Below are 21,780 nucleotides of genomic sequence, written 5' to 3'. Positions count from 1 at the left end.
GTATAGGATCCTTCGAAACTAGACTTATCAAGAATCCTCGAACTAAGATGGATCCAGGCTATCGCCTAACAAATATTCATAAATTTAATCTTATGAATTGTTCTTGCCCTTACAATGCTTTTTGCATTTTAATCCAGCTGAATGGTGATAGATATATGGTAGTGATGCACCTCACCTAAAGAGAATAGCAATCAAGGTGCTCTCCCAGACATATTCTGCTATTGGCTGTGAGTGAAACTGGAATACGTTCCAATGGTTGCACACTACTAAGAGGAATCGACTCGCTTCGGAGAAGTTTCATAAACCAATCTACGTTTATTACAACTTAAACCTCCGAGAGCGACAAATAAGAAGGAAGCTTAAAGACTATGGGCCGATAGACTTGGACACAATATTTATCACAGATATAGCAGAACAATGGGTAGTAGAAGAAGAGGAGCCAGTGTTGCATAAGAGACCGTTCCTTGAGGCTATCGGTGAGGAAGATCTTGAAGAAGGTGATGAGCAGCATGAAAGATGAAGCAGCCTGCCAACATATCCACAAATTTGTCGGAGATGTCATTAATATTGCACCTAATGAGGGAGAGTGGGAAGGGGGTTTAAAGGAAAATGAGAGAGATGATGCTTCTGAGGGCAGCCAATCCCAGCCAAATTATTCATATATCGAGTTCCAACAACAAAAGAGTAGGGATGAGTACGATAGTATAGGTGAGCATGAAGAATGGACAAGCTTCGGGGATTTTGGATTAGGACCACAACAAAACACTAACACTCAGGGATTTGAGTATAGTCAGGTGCCCACTAATTTGAATGATTCGTTTTTAGAACGAGTCAATGAATTGTCACGCGAATTCAATCAATGGCACCAGCGTGACCAAGATAAAGAATGACGTCGTCTGTCATTTTCTTTTTAGATCGTATATTACGAATTGTATACTTTACTGTAGTCTATGTATGATGATATATTTAATACATGGTAATTCTATGTTTATCCTTTTGTGTGGTGTAAATAAAATGGTAAATAGTAGTTCATGCAGGGAAAAAACATATCAATATTCACATATTCATGCAAAAAAATGAAAATTCTTAATGGAGTACCCTCATTTCTTATTGAATTCCTAAAAAACAACATTTATAATGAATTTTAATAATTTTTTAGGATTTTTTTAAAGGTTTAATCCGACCGATTCAGCAGGTTCCCGATCCGGATGGGTTTTTGAGACGCCCGATCCGGGTCACCGATTCGCTTTTTAAACCACTGAATTGCACCTATTTATTTCGGACTTTAAGGTCTATAGTTATATAACAAGGAAAGCTTATTCCCCTTACAACATAGAAGTTTTATCTTCTTCGTACCATCCAGCCGTTCATTTTTTATCAAGAGAGCCAATCACTATTTGATTTTAGATCCGACATCTCGAAGTATTTTATTTTTAGTTTTTTAATACAATTTTTTTGAATATGAAATTTGGAACGTGTCATCTTTTCATTGGCGGCGTACCTATGAAAAATATTAACAACAATTTTTCGATAAAAACTAATGACCAAAATACTCCTTGAAACTTTCATAGGTATTTAAGTCATTTTATTTTATTAAAATATTTTTTTTATATTTTTCGTTAATGCGAGTTTAAAACTTTCATAGGTATTATAGTCATTTTATTTTATTAAAATATTTTTTTTATATTTTTCGTTAATGCGAATTTAATAGAGGAATGGACGTCCAAAATTTGGTGTCAAAACAGTTTATAGAAAATAAAAATAAAAATAAAACAGTGTAGAGACGTGACATTGTGATTGGAGCAATCTTAGCCCTCCATTAAAAAATGAACGGTTAGATAGGGAGGAGGATAAAACTTCTATGTTGTTGGGCGAACATAGAAAGCTTTCCTATATAACAATACCTTGGTAAATGTTTTTCATACTCTTAACTCGAACATTCAAGGTCCGAGTTTGTTCCTAATACATATATTGACCCTTGAAGGTCTAAATTTTTTTTTAAAACATATCGTAAGCTTGTAAAAAAATATTATTATTTATAAGCACAAATTTTAGATTTTAAAGATCCAAAGTTTGTTTATGATGCTCAAGCTACACTTATGACCTTAAAAGCCTGAAGATTGTTTTTGGATCAATTCGAGGCTGCACTTCAAGTATAGGGTCAACTTAAAAATTGAAGGTTCGAATTAAGTGTATGACAAATACTTACCCAGGCTTTTATTCTTGAGGTAAAATCTTGGAAGGTCCAAAGCAGGGGCATATAGTTTAAAAATTTGAGCAATAATATAAGAAAAGAAAATTGGAGAATAAGGGAAATTCAGGGGGACATGTATATAAATTTTTTTAGTTTTTATTAATTGAGAAAGGGTAACATTGCAAAGTAAAACTAAAAACTAATAATCTTTTTTTTGTATTGTACACATATGAAAAAAATCAATGAGTCATGTGCAGATGTCTCAGGGTCAAGTCTTGTCCAGAGTCGGGCGAGTCAGCCCAGAAACCCACCATTTCACCTAAAAAACAACTATTGAGTTACAAATTTGGACTGCCCCTCAGGAAATGCTGAATTATGTTGTTTTGCAGATCGATTATTGATCCTTTGTCTACTATTATTGAACCTTGTCTACAAGTCCCCTTCTGGATCGATTTTTTAGCAGTAAATCAATCAAATTTTGATCCAAAGCCTTGATAAGATAAATTCTCTTTTAGCCCCGAAAAAACCTATTTGCAATTTTGTCAACTTATCTGTCAAATCTGCACGAAACATATTTGAATTTTGTTTCAAATTATTTATCTTTGACTCCTCTATCAAAGCCCTATACAAATTATGTGGATCAACTCAAAGATTTCATCAAGGATCAAAAGTTTTGGATTTCCCCATCACACAGTTTAGATTTTATAATTTGTTTAGTTTAAACAAATGAGTTTTTGGTGTCATTTTCATCTAGAGGCTTGTAGGATCAATTAAAACCAGCTATATGATTTTTCTTAATTTTTTTGTATTTATTTTAATGTTTTGGATCAATTTAGGTTTTCCTAAAAACGTACCATAAAATTTCAATAAATCTGAATTGTTTGACAAACATTATGTTGGATTTTCTTTTTTTTCCTTTCCCTTTTCGTTTGACTCTTGGTAGGATTAGATAATTTTTATATTGACGTTTTTCCTAATCTATGATAAACCTATTTTTTTATCAATTCTCTATTTTTTGAAAAAACAGCTTTTTAAATTATTAACATGAAACTTTCAAAGTTTTTGATGTAGATTGTATTAGGTTCACTTAGATAATTTTTGTTCATTTTTTCTCTTATGTAGTTTATATAAGGGGATATGATTCCCCTACAACATATAAGATATATGCCTAAAATTTTTCTCTTGTGTAATTCATTTAGATAATTTTATAATTCCCCTACAACATATAAGATATATGCTTCCGCCCCCCTCCATCTAGCTGTCCAATTTAGATCAAGTGGGTCATTCACTTGATCTAAATTACACAAGAGAAAGATATATGCTTCCCCCCTCAAAGTATTTTGTTTTTAGTTTTTTTTTTTTACAAATCGTAAGGATATGAAATTTGGTATGTGTTATCTTCTCAATAGAAAGCATCTAAAAAAAATATTAAAAATAATTTTTGGATAAAATATAATAACCAAAATATCCCTTTACACTTTCAAGGACATTTTAAGTCAAAATATTTATAAAAGTACGCCAGAAGTCTCCTCACTTAAATAAAATATAAAAAGATCTTTAAATTGCTTCTAATTTTAATTAAAACACTAGAAATAACTAGAAAACTACAAAAACAACAATAAACTAAAACTAAATTCTTTAAAAAAGTCAGCCTTCTCTTCTTGGATCTCCTTACAACCGTAGGATGTGGATCATCATAAAGGAGGCCATCAAAGGATAGATTGATTGGGTCAAAGCGCTCATGGGAACTTTCCTGACTAATCAAAGGATTGCTAGGAGCATCATTCTCCCCCTAGTTGGGAAGAACTCGACCTCGAGTGTAGCTCTTTTTCTATTGCTACTTTAGGTCCATTGCACTAAAAAAGATCGATGCCTCAATCTCAATTGGAAGGTATATTATAGGCATCAGTACCCTTATTCTTCAACACCTGAAACGGTCCAATCTTCCTGTCATTTAGCTTGTTGTATTTGCCCACAAGATGCCTATCTTTGTGAAGATAAACCATCACTGAATCGCCCACCTAAAACTCTTTGAATTGCCTACGTGTATCTAAAGCTTCATTGCACTTGGTAGTGGCAACATCCAAATTAGCCCGAACCTAGTGATGGACAACTTTCATGTGCTCAATCATATTGTCAGGACCTAAGTGTCATTCCCCATTAGCTTTTAGAAGAGTCAAATCCAGCATATGGGTAGGATTCTGCCCATACACAACGTCAAATGGGCTATTACCAGTTGACCTATTGCGGGAACTATCGTAAGTGAACTTGGCTTGGGGCAAAGCCAAATCCCATTATCTTCTCTAGTCACCTACTATGCTTCAAAATAGGTTACTAAGAGTTCGATTAACCACCTTAGGTAGACCATCAGTCTGTGCATGATAAGCACTACTAAACTGTAGCTTGGTACCCATCTTGCACCATAACGTTGCCCCAAAGTGGGTGAGAAATTTGGTGTCCCTATTCGATGCAATCATTTTGGAAATATTATGAAGTCTCACTACCTTACAGAAAAATAATTTGGCCACATGAGTTGCATTTAAAGTTCCAATTCTTATAGTTAGCTTTGTAGTCCGCCTGCAACTCAACAGCCTATCATGTAATGAACATACACCAATAATTCAAAATGATATGCATCTAGATGATCTCGTTTAACATTATGTATTTAGCTATACATGCTCCAACATCTCTCTGCATACGAGGAATTGACATGTTGTGACAACACCTTCACTGCAATTATACGCAATTCTGGATTGCCATAATCATACATATCCGACCATGACACTGCTTCCGTGGTACCCCGACCAGCTATAGATGTCGAGAGAGAGAAAACTCTATTCCCCACAAAGCCACCAATTTGTTGGCGCACTCTTCCTCGTTCCGCATCATTTGGAATCTATACATTAAAAGTTGTGTGGTAACATGCAGAAACTTCTAGATCCTGGTGGGGCTTCGACCTCTTTATCCCTCGGGAGTTGGTAAAGCCAACTACTCTCGTGATTAATATTTAGGACTGAAAAGTAATGTCAAACAATGTAACAAAAGATTTGGCTGGTCCCAATGACCAACGACTAAAGTTTTCACCCTTTGAAATAACATTGGATCGTCGTATAAGGCCACCACAATTTCTCCCAACATAGTATCCATACGTTTGTATGCATCTCACATGATAGCCTTGTCAATATCAACAAACTTTATGATCTTCTAGGTTAGCCTTATTAAAAGCAAGGGGAATGATCGTGTGTGTTTTGAATACACGTTGTTGGAGTGTATCTAAACTATAAATCGTAGATTCTGAAGAGCTACAAATCTGGGAGGCTTCTGACTTGATGGCGCGGGCATGAAGGGATTCTTCCCCTTTGACTCTTTTTATCTCCAGTTGACACCCCCACCCTCACCCCCTCTGCTACTTTATGTCCTCTTTTTCTCTCGCCCGTTAAAAACATTTCCTCTTTTCTAATTCACATTTTCCCCTCTCCTATCTTTCTCTCCAAGAGGAACTAGTAAAAAGAGAGTGCGAGACAAGGCAGACTCAAATTGATGCGCCCTATCGAGCAGTCTGATGACCCATGAAGCAGCCAAGATGCAGTTATGTAGTTAGGCATAGTTTGCTCGTTTCTGTGATTTTTTTCTTGGGCTTTGAATTGATTCATCGCTACTTTTAAAGAGACGCAACGATAATTTTACATTCGTTTGGACTATGAGCTTTTAATGGAAAGAGCTCTTGGGTTTTGGTGAATGGGGTTTTGGAAGTTCGTTGCTACCAAATTCACATAACAATGGGCTTGTAGTTGAAATTTGGCATGACATGATACCTAGAAGTGGAAAAATGTTTGTTTTTGCAGATTTTTGGAACAATGGGCTTGTAGTTGGAATTTGGCATGACAGAAAAATTTTTTTTTTTTCAAATCTTCAGAAAAAATGGTCACCTGGGCTTGTAGTTGGAATTTGGCATGACAGAATTTTTCTTTTTTTTTTTCAAATTTTCAGAAAAAATGGTCACCTTTGTTTTGATTGTTTTTAGGTTTTGGAGCATAGAGAGTGAGTTGGGATCCTATGAATGGTTTCATAAGAGAGAGAATAGAGAGGAATAAGTGGGTGGTGGGATTTGTGAGAGAAGATACAACACGATATTTTTCTCTTTCTCCCTTGGGCATTACTGGTTATATAAGCTCTTGTTTAGATAAAGCAACACCTCTCTTGAGATGGGACATGGTTCTCTCTTTTGACGTATTATCTCTTGCACATTTTTTTTTCTTTTGGGTAAGTAATTATCTCTCGCTCTGATAAAGGAACAAAGAGGGATACCTTTAGAGAGAGCGAGAGAAAGAAAGGAGTTTGTGAAGGGAGAGATGGAATGATGCAGGGAGAGTGATTGGGGGCCATAGAGAGAGTAAAGTGGGATATTAGAGAGAGATTGGGGGCTAGTGGAAAAAGAACAAAATCTGAGTGAAAAGAGATTGGGGGCTAGTGGAAAAAGAACAAAATCTGCGTGAAGAGAGATTGGGAGTTTGTAGGGGAGCAAAATGAGTTTTTCTAAAAGAAAGAGTAAAACAAACCCTTTACACCACAATACTGTCTATTTAAAATACACATGATTATTCCCTTGAAAACAATATCGATTTATTCATCTTCCCGAGTTCGTCGTCTGCGACCATTCCATGTTCATTATCTGATGCACCTCATTTAAAACCTTCCCACTCACTACCCAACTCTGAAGACATCAAGGCAACTCTCATTTCCACCAACCTCCTCAACATAATGTAGTGATTCCCAAACCTCGTTTTTTAGCTTTGAGAAGTACTTGGTAGAATGGGTGCAAAAAATGTGAAGGCATCTTCTATGATTTTGAATGTACTTTATCAATGCTTTTACCTGATTGCAATGCTTTCGAATGAAAGTAAAAGATGGGATTTTTTTTATTTTTATCAACAATATCTTTCATCAAAAGACTTAAAGTATGAGCTAAGCAACCCGACCAAAAAATATAAGAATATGGTGTTGAATTATAGCGCATGCACCTTTGTAATTGACTGCATTGTCAGTTACAACTTGGACCAGATTATAGGATCCAATTGACTCTGTGGATTTCAACAATAATTTGGCTGGCCTTTTCAATTGATGGGAAATCAACAATGTTAATGAACATGCTCTTCCCACCTTATAAGGCCATGACATTAATCAGAAACTCATTCTTAATATTACTCTAACCATTTGACACAACAAAAACACTATAAGTTCCCCACTTATTCCTACCTGCACCTAATGCCTGATCAATCCTACTTCTTTCTTTGTCAAGCAATGTTGTCCTTATGCTTTCGTATTTGGGTGCCACAAAGCCTTTCGGGGCATGATTAATAAAGTAAATCATTTTATGAAACCTCAGTTCCTTCGCAACATTGAAAGGAATGTAGTGGGTATAAAAGAACTGAACAATTGCAAGATCCACATCATCTCTTGCTTGGATATTAAACAGAGGATTCTAGTTTGGATATTAGTCTTCTTTTTTTTTAATTAGGTTTTGCACTAATGATGGGAACAACGGTGTATCCACTGAACACCCATCGTCATTTCTATTTTGGCTTTGTCTCCCATACAATCTATGCACTTCATCATCTTCAAATTTTAATGCCGCTCGATCTTCTTTAGATATATTGTGGCAACGTGATACCCCCTTAGACCCCTTAACAAGGGACACTCCCAATTGATGCGCTCGTGTACATACATAGGACCTAGAAAAAGGTACTGTTGAAATTACATATCCACTTCTTCGTTCCATCCGAACTTTTTCCATAATTACCTATAACTGTCGCATACTTCCACAGTAGAGTGTTAGTGGGCTCTTCGACTTCATCTTCCAACACCTCAGTTGCATTATCAGACCCAAAACAATCAACATACTCCTCGTCCATATCAAAACCAAAATCCAAAGTTCCCTCTGAACGTGGGTTTTGAAGCATAGTTAATTTTAAGTGGAACATTTTTTAAAAATCAACTAAATAAAAAATATATCCATAGGGTATTTTATCTCTAGGGTAAAATATCTATAGGGTAAATAAATAACATTTTATTTTCTCTTATACCAAGCAGCTGGAAATAAGCCCCTGCTATTATGGCTTGTTATGATTGGGGCATTGGCCACTGCTGTTGACGCTGCTCGAGCTCATCATGCAAAGGAGAAGCTCGTCGTTTAGGTTGGCAGCAAGTAAGCAGGTGGAATATAGGCCTCCAAAAGGGGTATTAGAGGAAGACAATGTGCCGATGTTTGTAATCAAAGAGGAGATGACAGAGGTAGTTGTTGGGGAGGAAAATGATGTGCCGAGAATTGTAATCGAAGAGGTAGTTGTGGGGACGAGACTGATATGCTGGTGATTCACCATTGAATGTTTTACTGCCTATTAAAGAGGAATAGGAAGTTGCCATGCACATCGAAGCAATCATGGAGGTGAAACATGGTGGCTGACCAAGAGGCGGAGATAGTAGCAGCAGAAGAAGAGCAATATGACTTGAATGAGGAAAAGCATGATGCGCGAGAGTAAGGAGCCGGTATCAGTATTGGCGATGTTGTGGGTTTTGACTTTGATACCCCAATTGGGGTGGTTTATCAAAGAGAATCTGGCTAAGGCGAACAAAGCAGGTTATAATAGCCAAGATGAAAGAGACATAGGAGGACACGAGCCTGTGTGGGGAGGTTCAGGGACAGAGACCAAAAGGTTGGCCCCAACCGTTGTGGCTGCTAGGGTTCGGGACATGGTTCCCTGTCTTTTGTTGGTGTAGATTTTGTAGGATCTTCTGCTCGTTTATGGTTTTTTGGGACCCTACTTTCTTGAACTGCATGAATGTTAAAGGTGGTAGACCTGAGTATGTAATTTTTGGGCGCCCAATTTCTGGTTTAACGTCTACCGACCTGCCAAAAAACTTCTTGTTTATTTTGCGTAGTAATCAGTAATCCTAGAGTTTCCATTTCTTTTTCATTTCATCTATTTCGTTTTATTTGAATCATCAATCCTTCAGGCATTTTCTTCAACTTAGTGTCTTTCTTGGTGGTCACACTACATCGCATTCGATTTTAGTTTTTTAGTTTTTTTTCTTTTTTTGGTGCACGTCTATGATATTTTTGGAGTTGTGGCTATATTATTTTAATTTATTTTCTTGTTCGATTTGAAATCAGGGTGTTTGTAAGCAATATTTCCAATGTTATGCAGGTGCTTTTTTGTTCTTTATTGCTCTAGAGCAATGCATCTGATTTTTTCTTTCTTGAACATATGTTTCCCTCTGTTTTATTTTTTTAGTTTTTGGTTTGTTCTTTCCATTCTTTGTTAAAAGAACCCACTATTCTTATCTTTCATGGGTGATTTATTCACACTTACCATAACCATTTGGTAATAAAATTTTGTATTGATTAGTCTTGATTGAATTTTTTTTCTTGTTCTGACTGTGTTGGTTCTATCTGGTAGATATTCTTTCTTCTTTTACTTTTGCCTTCTATTGGTTTGACATCTAATAGAGATTAAATATTTTGAGTATGTTTTTTATTTATTTTCATAGTGTTAATAACCAATCAATACATGATGGTTCTGGGCTATTTTTTCTTGCAATGTACATTCATTTAATTTGGTTATCCCAATGAAGTTTGTATTTCTAATATGGGAAATGACCTTTTGCGTCCCTAACACACCGATAGCTTCATAGGATCCCACTTGCTTGTCGTCGGGTCCTTATTATGGATTATGTACTTTTCCTGGGGAGAGATGTTGTATAGAAGAATCTTTAATTTTCTCTTCACAGGGTTGGTTTTGGGGTTAGTTTTATTTAGGTTTCTTGAGAGAGAGGGGTTTAATTGAGACCTCAGAGAGAGAGAGAGAGAGGGATGGTTATTTGATGCTTGAAGCCCTGTAAACTAAATTAGTCTCTCTCTCTCTCCCATATGATAAAGTGATGAACCCTCTCTCCCGTAGTCCCATGTAATGAACCATTTCTAGCAGGAAAGAGTAGTTCCTTTTGATTAGTGTAATATGATTCATCCTATGGTTCAGATTACACCTTAAGTTAATGAATAATTTTTTCTTCAGTTATATCTATGGCTCTTATTGGTGTCATTGTTTTCTAGCCATGCGGCTAGGTTGAAGTGGTTATGGGGTTTCGAACCCGATTAAGTTTGGTTCTCGAGTACACACAAGTACGAATTCTATAGATGCTTGGGTTTTAAAGTGTAGGCTTAGAGAGAGATTGGATTAACTGGATTTGGACTTTAGAAAGAGAGAGAGAATATGAATGGGAACCAAAATATTGTGCCAAGGCCTAAAGTTGTACATTAAATCAAGAGTTGATTCTTTGTTTGACACTTTGACTTGATGATGAGATATTTCCAAACCTTCAATAACTCATTACTAAACTCGATTATGCCATACATAATTAACTTACTTAACACAGTTTCAGGGTCATTCTTTGGCCCTGTGTCACACATGTATAATTACGTTATTTTTAAACTTCTCGACTTACAATCTCTCAGTGGATCGTTACATTCCATACTTAATGAACATAATCCACTTGATTTTTTATTGGTCAATAGTTGCAAAAAAGATGACTAAAAGATAATTGCATCTTGTAACATGAGATTAGGAGTCCAGCATGAGAAATTTGTTACTTCGGGGTTGTAGGCACTGCTTCTCCTGAACAAAAAACCAAAATGGTTGACAAAGAAAACATATTCTCCAAATAAAAAATATTATTAAAAAAATCATAGTGGAAAACAAACATACAGTGTTATGTGCCTTGTGATAATGAGGGTGACGATGTGGAATACTCGAGTCTTAATGATCAAAGGACCATGTCCTCTTGATTCTAAACTTCAAATGGTCCGACGTCCTAGTTATAATTGCCTGTGTTACCTGCAAAAGACATTAGAGTCGTACATGTTCAGTTCTTCAAAACTCTATTTGAATTTGAAAGTTTATTCGAGTTGCAAGTATCGGCTAACTATTTCAACTTTCGAGCACCCATAGAGTACATTGCATAAACAAGTCCTACAATTGGGTTTCCTAGTACCTGAAATCAAAATCCATGGATATTTGAGATGAGCTTACACATACAAAGAATCACAAATTTGTGCTTTTTCGAACAACAATATTTGATTTCCTGGAATCAGGATTCCGCACTAATTCAGCTCGAGATTTCATGGAGGTTGAAGCAAGATTCCATATTGACTGAATCTTCCCTACTCCTATGAACCGATGTACCATACATTGTAGTTTCTAGATTCAAAGCCCTAATGAATGGGATTCATTACATGCGAAAACGGCTATCATTCGATGTGGAATCAAGATTCAATCTTTGTTGGAATATAAATTTGGGAACGACATTCCATAAATAATGGGTTCAAGATCCTGAAGACATATTGAAACGAGATTCCTAAATTAAGGAATCAAGATTCCTTGGATCCAAGAAACAGTTTCAGTGAAGATTCATTAACGGAATTGCTGAATTGGTTTTCTGAATCAGAATCGCAGCCTTGGCAAAAGAGATTCTGATAACTATGGTACGTACTTACATATTTTCCTTGCAATAATAAAGATGAAGTGCAGTCATTTTGCATGCCAAGGGCATGCTGATGTATGGACAGCATTTAGGGGTACTCAGGACATTCGAGATGTCCTTGAAGCTATTCCTTCCATGGCAAAATAATCATTTAATCTTGCTCAAAACAATTTCCAACTTCCTAATTTTTTCACATGTATCAAATGAAACTCCTTCGTATTGAAGAACTTCATGCTTCAGAAAGACATAAGAGTTGCTATTAAACAGTTCATTGATTCCATCCTGTACCTCATCAACAACGTCGATAGAAAGCTCCAAGGAGCATCATTAGGTACCCTTCCATTTCCAATCTATTCTTTGTATCTTTTATCTCCGTTTCAGTTCCTCTCATACATTTTGGATTGGAATTATCATTACTTTATCATTCTTCCCTGGACTCTGTTATTTTACGAAACTGAACCCTAACAAAGAACTTGCAAGCATGAGGAACTCCATCCAAGCGGAGCTTGATGAGTTTGAGCAGAATCATATGTGGTATGTTGTGTTTCTCCCATTAGTTAAGACCCTAAACAGATATACCTGTGACTTCAGAGCGTAAACAGGGGTAGCCAGCTACCACTGAATGAATAGCCCTGGGACAAGGAACCACCCTGTACCAACATACTGGGCAGGGTTGGAAACTTGGACGTGTGGGAGACGAACACAACTGAATGTGCGGCGCATTGGTATATGGTTTTCTTCATCATTATATTGCAACACACATGACCAAAGATAAGTACAAGAGTATCACAATGATTATGAGGAGAACTCTTCCGTCTTAAACAGATGGCAGGCTCATTAGCTCACCACTGTGTTAGTCTTCCTCTTTATTGTTACATCTTGTGGTTGAGAACACCACGTTGAACATATTTTTCTGACTTTAATCTTCAATTTAAAAAAGCTATCTGGTCCCACCAAGTGTTGAGGATATCATTTGAGTATTTTAGAGTGTATGTGCTTTCATACATTGTCGAGCATTCAAGTAGCAAAGTATTACACTATTTTTTCTGTTATGATAGAGTTATATTCTTGTTTATGTGAATGACACCATTGATGATGATGTAATTATGTAACACCTAAAGCAGATGTCACAAGATCATTTTCAAATAAAAACATGGAGCCATTTCATACTTCTTATATAATTAGTCACCTGGAGTCATAATTGTTAATAGAAGCACAGACAGTCGCATCTGACCAGAGGTCACTCTTTTGTGTAATTTTTCCCTTTTATTCTTTGACATGTCAAGATAACTAGGTCATCTAGATAGTTGATACTCCATGGAATTTACTAGTAAACTGTACACTGATAATGGCTATCCAGTAATTGGAAAATTGATCCTACTCCACACAGCTCATCCTTTAATGCTTTATGTTAAGTAGGTTCAAGAGAACCAACCTTTTGCAGCCTCTGAGATATTGTGGGTGATCAATTGGTCTCATCAAATTTTGTTATCTAGTCTCTCAACAGTTACTTATCACCTAGGAAGAGTTGAACCTGACATCCTATCTAGCTACTTTTGTTCTCTCTCTCTAGTCCCTTCTCCTATACTTAGCAGAAACCAATAGTGGAATAAATTTTCTTGTGTGTATTTTATTTCATTTTATTTGTAGTTCGCCAAACATTTATACAGAATTGTAGTTCCCTGTCACACTTATAATGGTAAATATTTACCCTATTCTACCAGATCAAGATAACACATCCTGCCATTATTCTGCAATGAATATATATAATTGACTTACCAGATACAGGAATCTTGAAATGATCTGTTCCTTGAATGGAAGCACCTTCTTTCTGTAACATTTTCTACATAGACCCACTCTCATCCCTTTTATCAACTCCATATGGATATATGTCTATGTCCTGTTCAAGTAGACAAGCAGAAAGCAGCAACATGGATTGTCCTTCCCTATGCTGCACCATGATTTCCTGTTGATGAGCAGAAACCCCATGAGTCGGTAATATGTTCTTAATCAAGATTAACAATTGTGGGATGCAAACTCAAGGCACGAGAGGAGTATGATGCACTATGTGCCTCAATGCGGTGTGAATCACTTTGATGGGGAAATTAATATAGATTAAAAAGAACTATAAAATTTCGAAGACTACAAAGAATAAGATGAATATGTGATTTATGTGATAGTAGGCATATATATAGTAGTATTTGTCCCTAACGTATATGTTGTATGAGCTGATGATAGAGAGTAAGGGAGACATTTTCTCTCTCTATCCTCTAACAATGATTAACATGTAAAATAAAATGATCCAATGAAATCATTAAACTCAATAAAACATAAAGGAATATGTACTATACCAACCAAGCACCAACAAATAGAATAGCATTCCCCTAAGTGCAGGATAGCATATACCCAAATACTAAGACTCCAAAGAACTTCATAAGTACATCCAAGAAACAAAAGTTCATGACTTAAAAAAGGAAACAAATTTCGATTTCTTGGTTTAGTTTTCCTTGGCTCCTTGGCCCTTGAAACCCTTCATAACTAAAAAAACAAAAAAAAGAAGTCCAAAATCCTTCAAAAATGTAGCACAAGATCAACTTGATGTTTGCTGCAAACTTCAAAATAACACAAGACATCGACTTTCAAAAGCTTTACTGGGGTAAAATGACATTTTTTGCCCTTGCTTGTGGGCATCATTTCCACCACGAGTTTGCATTTGCAGGTGCATCGCATAGGGCGATACACCCACATATGAGGACTATGCTCGACCTAGGCGGGTGCATCATGTAAGCCTGCCTAGGAAGCCACATGCGCCACGGCTTGATGCGGCCACATAACGTGTCATGCATCCACATCTAATAACCATGACGTTAATATTATGACCCATTTGAATAGTTGACATTTATTTCAGAATAGTTTCATACTTGAAATTCAAGTGTGAGGATGGGCTAAAATCAAGAAGGTTAGTCACTCCTTATTTGAATGCTCAAACTGATTATGGAGGACCTACATCATTCAATCATAAATTTTCTTGTATGTGAGGATTGATTCTTCTGATCTTCCTTTCACCCAAAATATGGATGCCCAGGTTTTGTGGTTTTAAATGTCATTTCTTTATTGATGCAAGTGTGTGGACCCATACCTCAATTAACTTCCACAACAAAATAACAATAGGCATACCTGAAGGACGTATGTTTCTTACTTCTGATGTGGGGGGAGAACTGGAGAACTAAAATGCACAATCATTGTAGGACAAGCAGGAAGAGTATCTTAGACACAATACTTATTGCAAATGGGTTATCAGTTAGAAGAGTGATAGAAACATCACACTCTCACGGTCTCACCATCCATCATGTCATGAGACAGCGAAGGCCCAAATGGACAATGCTTTTTCTTATTCCATTAATTGTAGTACTATTGCCATATATATATAAACATAAAAAATGTCTAAAAAATTACACTTATCTCTTTGACATTTAACGATGATATATAAAAAGATAAGGTCATGTAACTAAACATATCACTTGCATAGTGACAGAGAAAGGAATATCAAGATAAAACACACAGCAGGATAACAATGAGTAATCCAAAACAAAAACTTTGATGGACCATACCTTTTCAAATGCTTGAGAAAATGAGAAACTTCGCGGAATCCATGACAAATGTTTGGTATAACCAGGCAGAATACATAAAGGTAGCCATGAATGTATTTCATTGACTCCTCCCAGCATCTTCAAGAATGTCAAAGGAAACTTTTATTGAATCCTAATACCCACTCCAAGATCAGAGGGACTATGGATCATTGGAGTGCCACCATCTTCTATAAGAGCATTTACATCTGAAGAAATACGCCTTTCTTTGTACATTTTGCATAATAATTCTAGCAGCAAACCATAATGCTTATCAGAGGGACTTCGACACGTTCCTTTTCGAACCATTTCTCTCAAAATCCTAAAAGCCGAGAACATATCAGCTATGCTAACGAGAGAATCTATTAATGCCACATAAATAAAGGCATCAGGATCGAAAGCCTTGGCTTCCATCTCATGGAAGTGCTGTAAAGCTGTACTAGCTCTTCCACACTTACATAATCCATTGACTAGGGCCATGTAAGCTATTCTATTAGGGGTACGTCCCTGATCTATCATTCTATTCCAGAGCACTGTGGCATCATCAGCTCTCTCCTCATTGCAGAACCCATCTATCAAAGTGGTGTATGCGATCACATTGGGAGGCCTCCCTTGAGCTTCCATTTTAGAAAAACAAAGAAGTGCCAATTCAGTCCTATTGGCCTTGCACCACCCATTTATCATCAAGTTATATGTAACCACAGAGGGAACGAGCCCCTTCTCCAACATTTCGTTAATTATGCCTTGGGCCTCATCAACTCTTCCTTACAAAACCCATGAATAAGTACGTTATGAGCAACTACATCAGGAGCATACCCATGGGCATGCACGTCATGAAATAGTTTAAGAGCATGATCCAATTCCTCTATCCTACAAAGGCCGTCAATGGCTGCCGAATATGCAATGACATTAGGTAGGAAGCCGACCTCTTCCAGGTCACTTAAGAACTGACATGCTTCCATGGCATTGCCACGAGTGCATAGCCTCTTCAAAAGTATGGTATCATGTTTTATCCATGGGGTGTGCCCATGATGTAGCATTTCTCTCATCAAATCAAGGACATCAGACACCTTTTCCTTTCTGCACAAGCAACCAAATATTGAATTGTAAGTGAAGTGGTTTGGCTCAAGACCTAAACCCCTCATTGCTTTCATAAGTTTAAAGCTTTCCTGAAGTCTATCAGCATTACACATCTCATGGATCAAGTTATTGTATAAGAGCAAGTTTCCTATGCATCCATTTGCAGCCATGTCATGCAAGAGCTCTAGGGCCTTATCTAGTTCTTGGTACTTGCACAAACCATCAATAACAATACTATATGAATCCGAATTTGGTATTACAGCTTTCTCAAACTTAAAAAGGTTTGTAATATACTCTACCTCTTCATTGTCACTAGCACATCCAGCTATCTCTTCATCTGATAAATTATTGGAAGCTATCATTTCCTGGAGAAGCAAATAAGCTTCATTTACCTTGCCGCCATTAACAAGACCCTCGAGAACTGCATTATACAGAGATACAAAGGGGCCAATGCTCAATTTGTTTCCGTCTTGTAACAACCAAGATGCAGCAACCAGATCCCCTTCCTGGCAATATGAGGAAATCAGCTTTGTCAAGATGGAATATCTGGACAGAGTCTGGAATCTTTCATCTGATGATACAATTCCAAAGCTCTAGCATACTCCTTACTGTTACATAGCCCCTCAATAAGAACCATGAAGAGAGGTACATCCCTATCAAACCCGAGCCCTTTCATCCAGTCAAAAAGCACAAGTGCCTTGTCTATTCTGTTTTCCTTAGTGAACCCGTGAATCAGAATACAGTACGTCTTCTCATTCAGGTCCATCTACATCCCTCTCATCCTCTCGACGAATTCAAAAGCATGATCAACCTCACCCAACTTACTCAACCCAACAATCAATATAGTAAACACATGTGGATCTACCCATCCTTTCCCTCTTATCCTCTCAAAAATATCAAACCTTTTATCGAATTTCCCCGAGTTACAGTAAGCTTGCAAGACAGCTGTATGAGTAAACTTATCAGGCTCCGTCCCACTATGAATCATCTCTTTGAATCTTGATTCTACTAGCTCGCACCACTTCGATTTTGCTAAAGCTTCTAACAAACAATTGAAGGTATAAGAATTGGGTTCACAAGTCAAATCACAGGCTCTTTCAAAAACATAATTGGCTTCTTCAGCTAAACACACATTGCCCAAACGCCTAATCAAGTAACCTAAAGCACCAGGACTCATTGAACACCTCTGAATCATAAAATCTTTCACAAGGGCTTTCAATGGAGTTCTCTGGCCCGACCTCAAGAGTATACAGGCCATCGAATTATAGGTGTAACAGTTGTGTTTATACCCATCTTGTTGCCCAATCCACAAGAAAAACTCATAGGCTTGACCCCATTTTTGAAAACCTTTAAGAATGATCTCTACAGTTTCAGTGGTGAGAAAGCTTTGAAGCTTTCTCAATTCATCTCCACTCCTATGAAACGAAGGCTTGGAGAAGAGAGAAACGGCAGTTTCTACTGGGCCTGGGGTTTTGGGTATAGAGGGAAAAGGTACTGGCTCTCCACCTTGATCTTCATGGGTTTTACCAGCGTGTAAATGAAGGAAATAAGGGATCAAATGGAAAGAGAAAAGCGAGTTTGCAGAGAAGAAACGGATAGTTTTGAGGTGTAAGGCCATGAAAAGAACCAGAGAGCTTGCGTACCAGGAGAGATGGAATCAACTTCTAAATCAGAGAAGCTTCTTCTCCAATAAGGACAGTCAGAAGGGAAGAACATCAGCTAAAAAATGGGGGTCTTCCCCATTAATGAGCATCTCTCTCTCTGTCTCTGTGGGTTCTTCATAAGGGGATTAATCTTCCGCCATTTCCCGTAACTGTATTTCCTGTCCGTTCTCCTCCATGTATGGAAGTTGTAGCAAAGTATTAGGCCTCTACACATGAAATTGTCGCCCACTAGTGCAGCCACCATTCCTGCAAGTGCAAGAACTTATATTCCATCTACGTTCCCAATTCGCATCTACGTTTCATACACAGGAAAGTATTTTCTGCGTGCGCGTTACTTTGTTTATTTAGGGCCTCAGCCGTATACAAACCACCCCCATTTTTTTTAACCTGCATAAAAATTTGGCAAACGATTTTATGCTCCTACAGGAGTATACTGTTGATTTACTCCCTCAGATGAAACTCAATATTGGAGTAATTTTGTGGACGTGATGCAACCTATTCAACTTTTAGACTAACCTCTATAAAAAGGAATTTTGAATCGAACTCTCTAGATTCCAGAGAAAAATAATGTCTCAAGATTAGAGAGAGGCCGTTTGAAAGGCTAGATCCAAGATCAAAATTTTAATTTTTTTCTTTGTAAATAATCTGAAAAAATTTCCAAGCAGATCTTTTAACTGAGGAAGTAGTTGCACAAATGCTGTTGCGGTGGCGTAATATATGCGTTCTAAAATGGTGTGGTTTGTATACAGCCAGGCCCTAAACAATCAAAGTAAAGCATACCTTCAAATAGTATTGAAAGATATTGTTTCAATGATGAAAATCTTTGTAATGGCTTAAAATTTATTTTCATCTTTAATCATAAAATTTAAAGGTTAAAAAAAATGTAGTTTGAGCAGAGATCTATGTACACTTGAGAAACTTAAAAATTGAGAGTCTAAAAACACATTATAAGATGCGCTATTTCTAAGACTTGAAATCTATTTTTTCCCATGTCTATATATATTAAGGTTGAGATGATCAATTTAAAGATTTTTTGGCATCGAAAAACCTTTTTTATGTGAATTTTTTGAGAAGCGCCTTAATTTGATTGTTTAGGGCATCACCCTTATATAAACTATTTCCAAAAAAAAAAAGGATTCTCATAAGGTAACATATTAGTGCTGAAGTGGCCTTTGTTCTAGAGACATGGCAATCGAGGGAGAGAGAATAACAACAATAAGCATGTTTGTTTAGCACTAAAGTAATCCTTTCCTGTTGGATTACTGTTTTTTATATTTGTTTTTTTATGGAAAGTGTTAAAAAATGTAGCCGCCGTAAAAACAATTTCTCAACTTTTAACATTATAAGGTACCGAGGTTCGTGTTTCCGTCAGTGTTTGCAAAACTAGCCGATCTAACCGTTAACCGCCAGGTTAGATGGGCTGGTGCTAGTTCTACGCAGTTTTGGTGATCAACTGGATTTTTAAATTTTAAATAAATAATACTCCGCATTGCATTAAATACTTTAGATTGTCGTGGTGGTTAAAGTTTATAAGGACCATGGTTCAAATCCCGTAGTTGGTTCTTGTTGCATATTACATTCGTTCAGCGGTTTTACTTTTTTTATTCATTACATTGGTTCAAAAAAAGTACTTATCCACAGGAATTCATTACATCGATTAAAAAAAATTACTTACTCACAACTTGAAAGTTCTTGTAAAGAAATCATTGTTATTAAACCCACTAACCACTACACCATTTACTATTTAGTTGCCTATTAGACTCACTAATCAATAGCCATTTACTACGTACTTACAAAAAGAAATGATATATATTGTATATAACTTAATTTTATCTTCATTTTTTTTTTAAAAAAAGAGATGGTCATGTCGATTTTTTAATGCTATTTTAATATTCTTTTCATTATGGTAAAGATTAAAAAAAAAATTGGTCATTGTTACTCACTTTCATATTTTCTCATATTTTTCAAAAAATTTTAAAAATATCTCTAGGCACAAATCGATTCATTAAAATCCATTTTTTTCATTATTTTTCAACTTTATTTGAGTGTGTTTTATTTTAATCACATTCTTTATATACTTTTTATATTTTAGTAGATTTTTTTTTGTAACTTTTTTATTTTTGAACATTTTTTTGATCGTTCAGGACTTGCTCGGTTAGAGTGGTTGAATCAGCTAGTTTACCGGTTAGACCGGTTAAATTGCTTTCGTGCTCATATCTGGTTAACCGTTCCGGTTCGATTTTACGAACATTGGTTCCACTTATTTGGGTAGGAAGCATATATTTCGATGGAAAAGAGCTTTTTCATGCTGATGGGAAAGCTCTTTTGGCAAATAAATTTTCGGAGGTCTCTGGGAATCACTTTTACGAGAAGTATCCATCTCTTGGCCTATATTTTATTGTTATATCGCTAATAACAACCCTTAGATTTCTATAAAAATCAAGGACAATGAGTAATCAAATTCAGATAGATTATTTTTTCTCTTTTATTTTTTCCTTGTGCCTTTATTTGCCATGAAACAAGGAAATGAGTGACTGGGAGATTCCACACCGATACTTTTAGGTTCCTCTTAGCTTTATTCACTTAAAAGCCATAATACGAGGGAGTACACGAATAATAATAAGAAAGTGAGCTCTAATGGAATCATCTTTATCCTCATCAAAGCTTTTTTCTAACTATTTAAGGTCGGTAACATGAATCTTTTTGTCATTATGCTCCATCAAGGGCCATACCCTCAAAGAGGCCATAAGTCTTCATTATTTTTTCACTAATTCCAATCATGTCCTTTTGGGCCTACCATTTGCCCTTTTCGAGCATTCCATTTGAACCAACTAACACTTGTATGCGTTATATATGGCCAGACCACCTAAGTATATTTTCTCTCATCTTATTGCATATTAGAGCCACACCTAAGTTTTTTCAAATGTATTCATTTCAAAATTCTTCCATTTTTGTCTTGCGCTCATTCATATCAATATCCTCATCTCAGCTACACTCATCCTACGAGTATGTTGTTTCTTGATTGCTAACATTTTGCCCCAAAAAGTAAAGTTGGTTGCACAACTGTCTTATAGAACTTCCCTTTCAACTTCAATGATATGTAAGTTCCACTGTACATCTCCACTTCATCCATCCAACTCTAATTCTATGTGCGACATCTTTCTTAATCTCACAATTTTCTTGGATTATTAAATCAAGGTATCGAAAGTGCACTATTGATGGTATTTCTTGACTGCTAATCTTAACAATTTCCTTATGTCTACTCTTATTATTACTGAACTTACATTCCATATATTCTGTCTTAGTCCAGCTAATTTTAAATATTTTAGATTCTGGAGCATCCATCCAAAGTTCTAACTTTGTGTTAACGTCTGTTCGGGTCTCATCGATCAAACTATGTCGTCTACAAACAATATACACCATAGTATCTCATCTTTTAGGTGCCTATTTAAGTCGTCTACAACCAAGACAAAAAAATATGGGCTCATTGCTGACCCTTGATATATATCTATTATTATTGAAAACTCACATATCTTTCTATAAATATCCAAAAGTAAACATATGTAACATATGAAAAACAAATATTTACCAAAAGAAACAAAAGAAATATCATCAAGCAAGGGATGCTTTCCATGTTTGAAAATACTCATTAGTGGGGTGGATCATCTAATTGACATAT

The 21,780-nt window shown here is 36.3% G+C and overlaps 1 protein-coding gene across 1 annotated transcript; it reads right to left on the bottom strand.

Moving 5' to 3' along the window:
* Window positions 1–10,559: 10,559 nt before the first annotated feature.
* On the bottom strand, window positions 10,560–18,055 carry LOC110008335 (putative pentatricopeptide repeat-containing protein At5g08310, mitochondrial). Its single transcript, XM_088850560.1, has 5 exons — window positions 17,249–18,055; window positions 15,343–17,030; window positions 13,511–13,697; window positions 10,957–11,085; window positions 10,560–10,866 (listed from the first exon to the last, which is right to left on the bottom strand). The coding sequence occupies exons 1-2, from the start codon at window positions 18,053–18,055 to the stop codon at window positions 16,095–16,097; spliced, it is 1,743 nt and encodes a 580-aa protein (XP_088706686.1). The 3' UTR covers window positions 10,560–10,866; window positions 10,957–11,085; window positions 13,511–13,697; window positions 15,343–16,094.
* Window positions 18,056–21,780: the final 3,725 nt, after the last annotated feature.

The sequence above is a fragment of the Amborella trichopoda genome, chromosome 10 (genome assembly GCF_054954075.1).
Source record: "Amborella trichopoda isolate Santa Cruz 75 chromosome 10, AtrichopodaSantaCruz75HAP2 v2.0, whole genome shotgun sequence".
NCBI classification, from domain to species: Eukaryota; Viridiplantae; Streptophyta; class Magnoliopsida; order Amborellales; family Amborellaceae; genus Amborella; species Amborella trichopoda.
The sequence above is the reverse complement of the archived record's forward strand: the minus strand, read 5'-3'. Positions and strand labels throughout refer to the sequence as shown.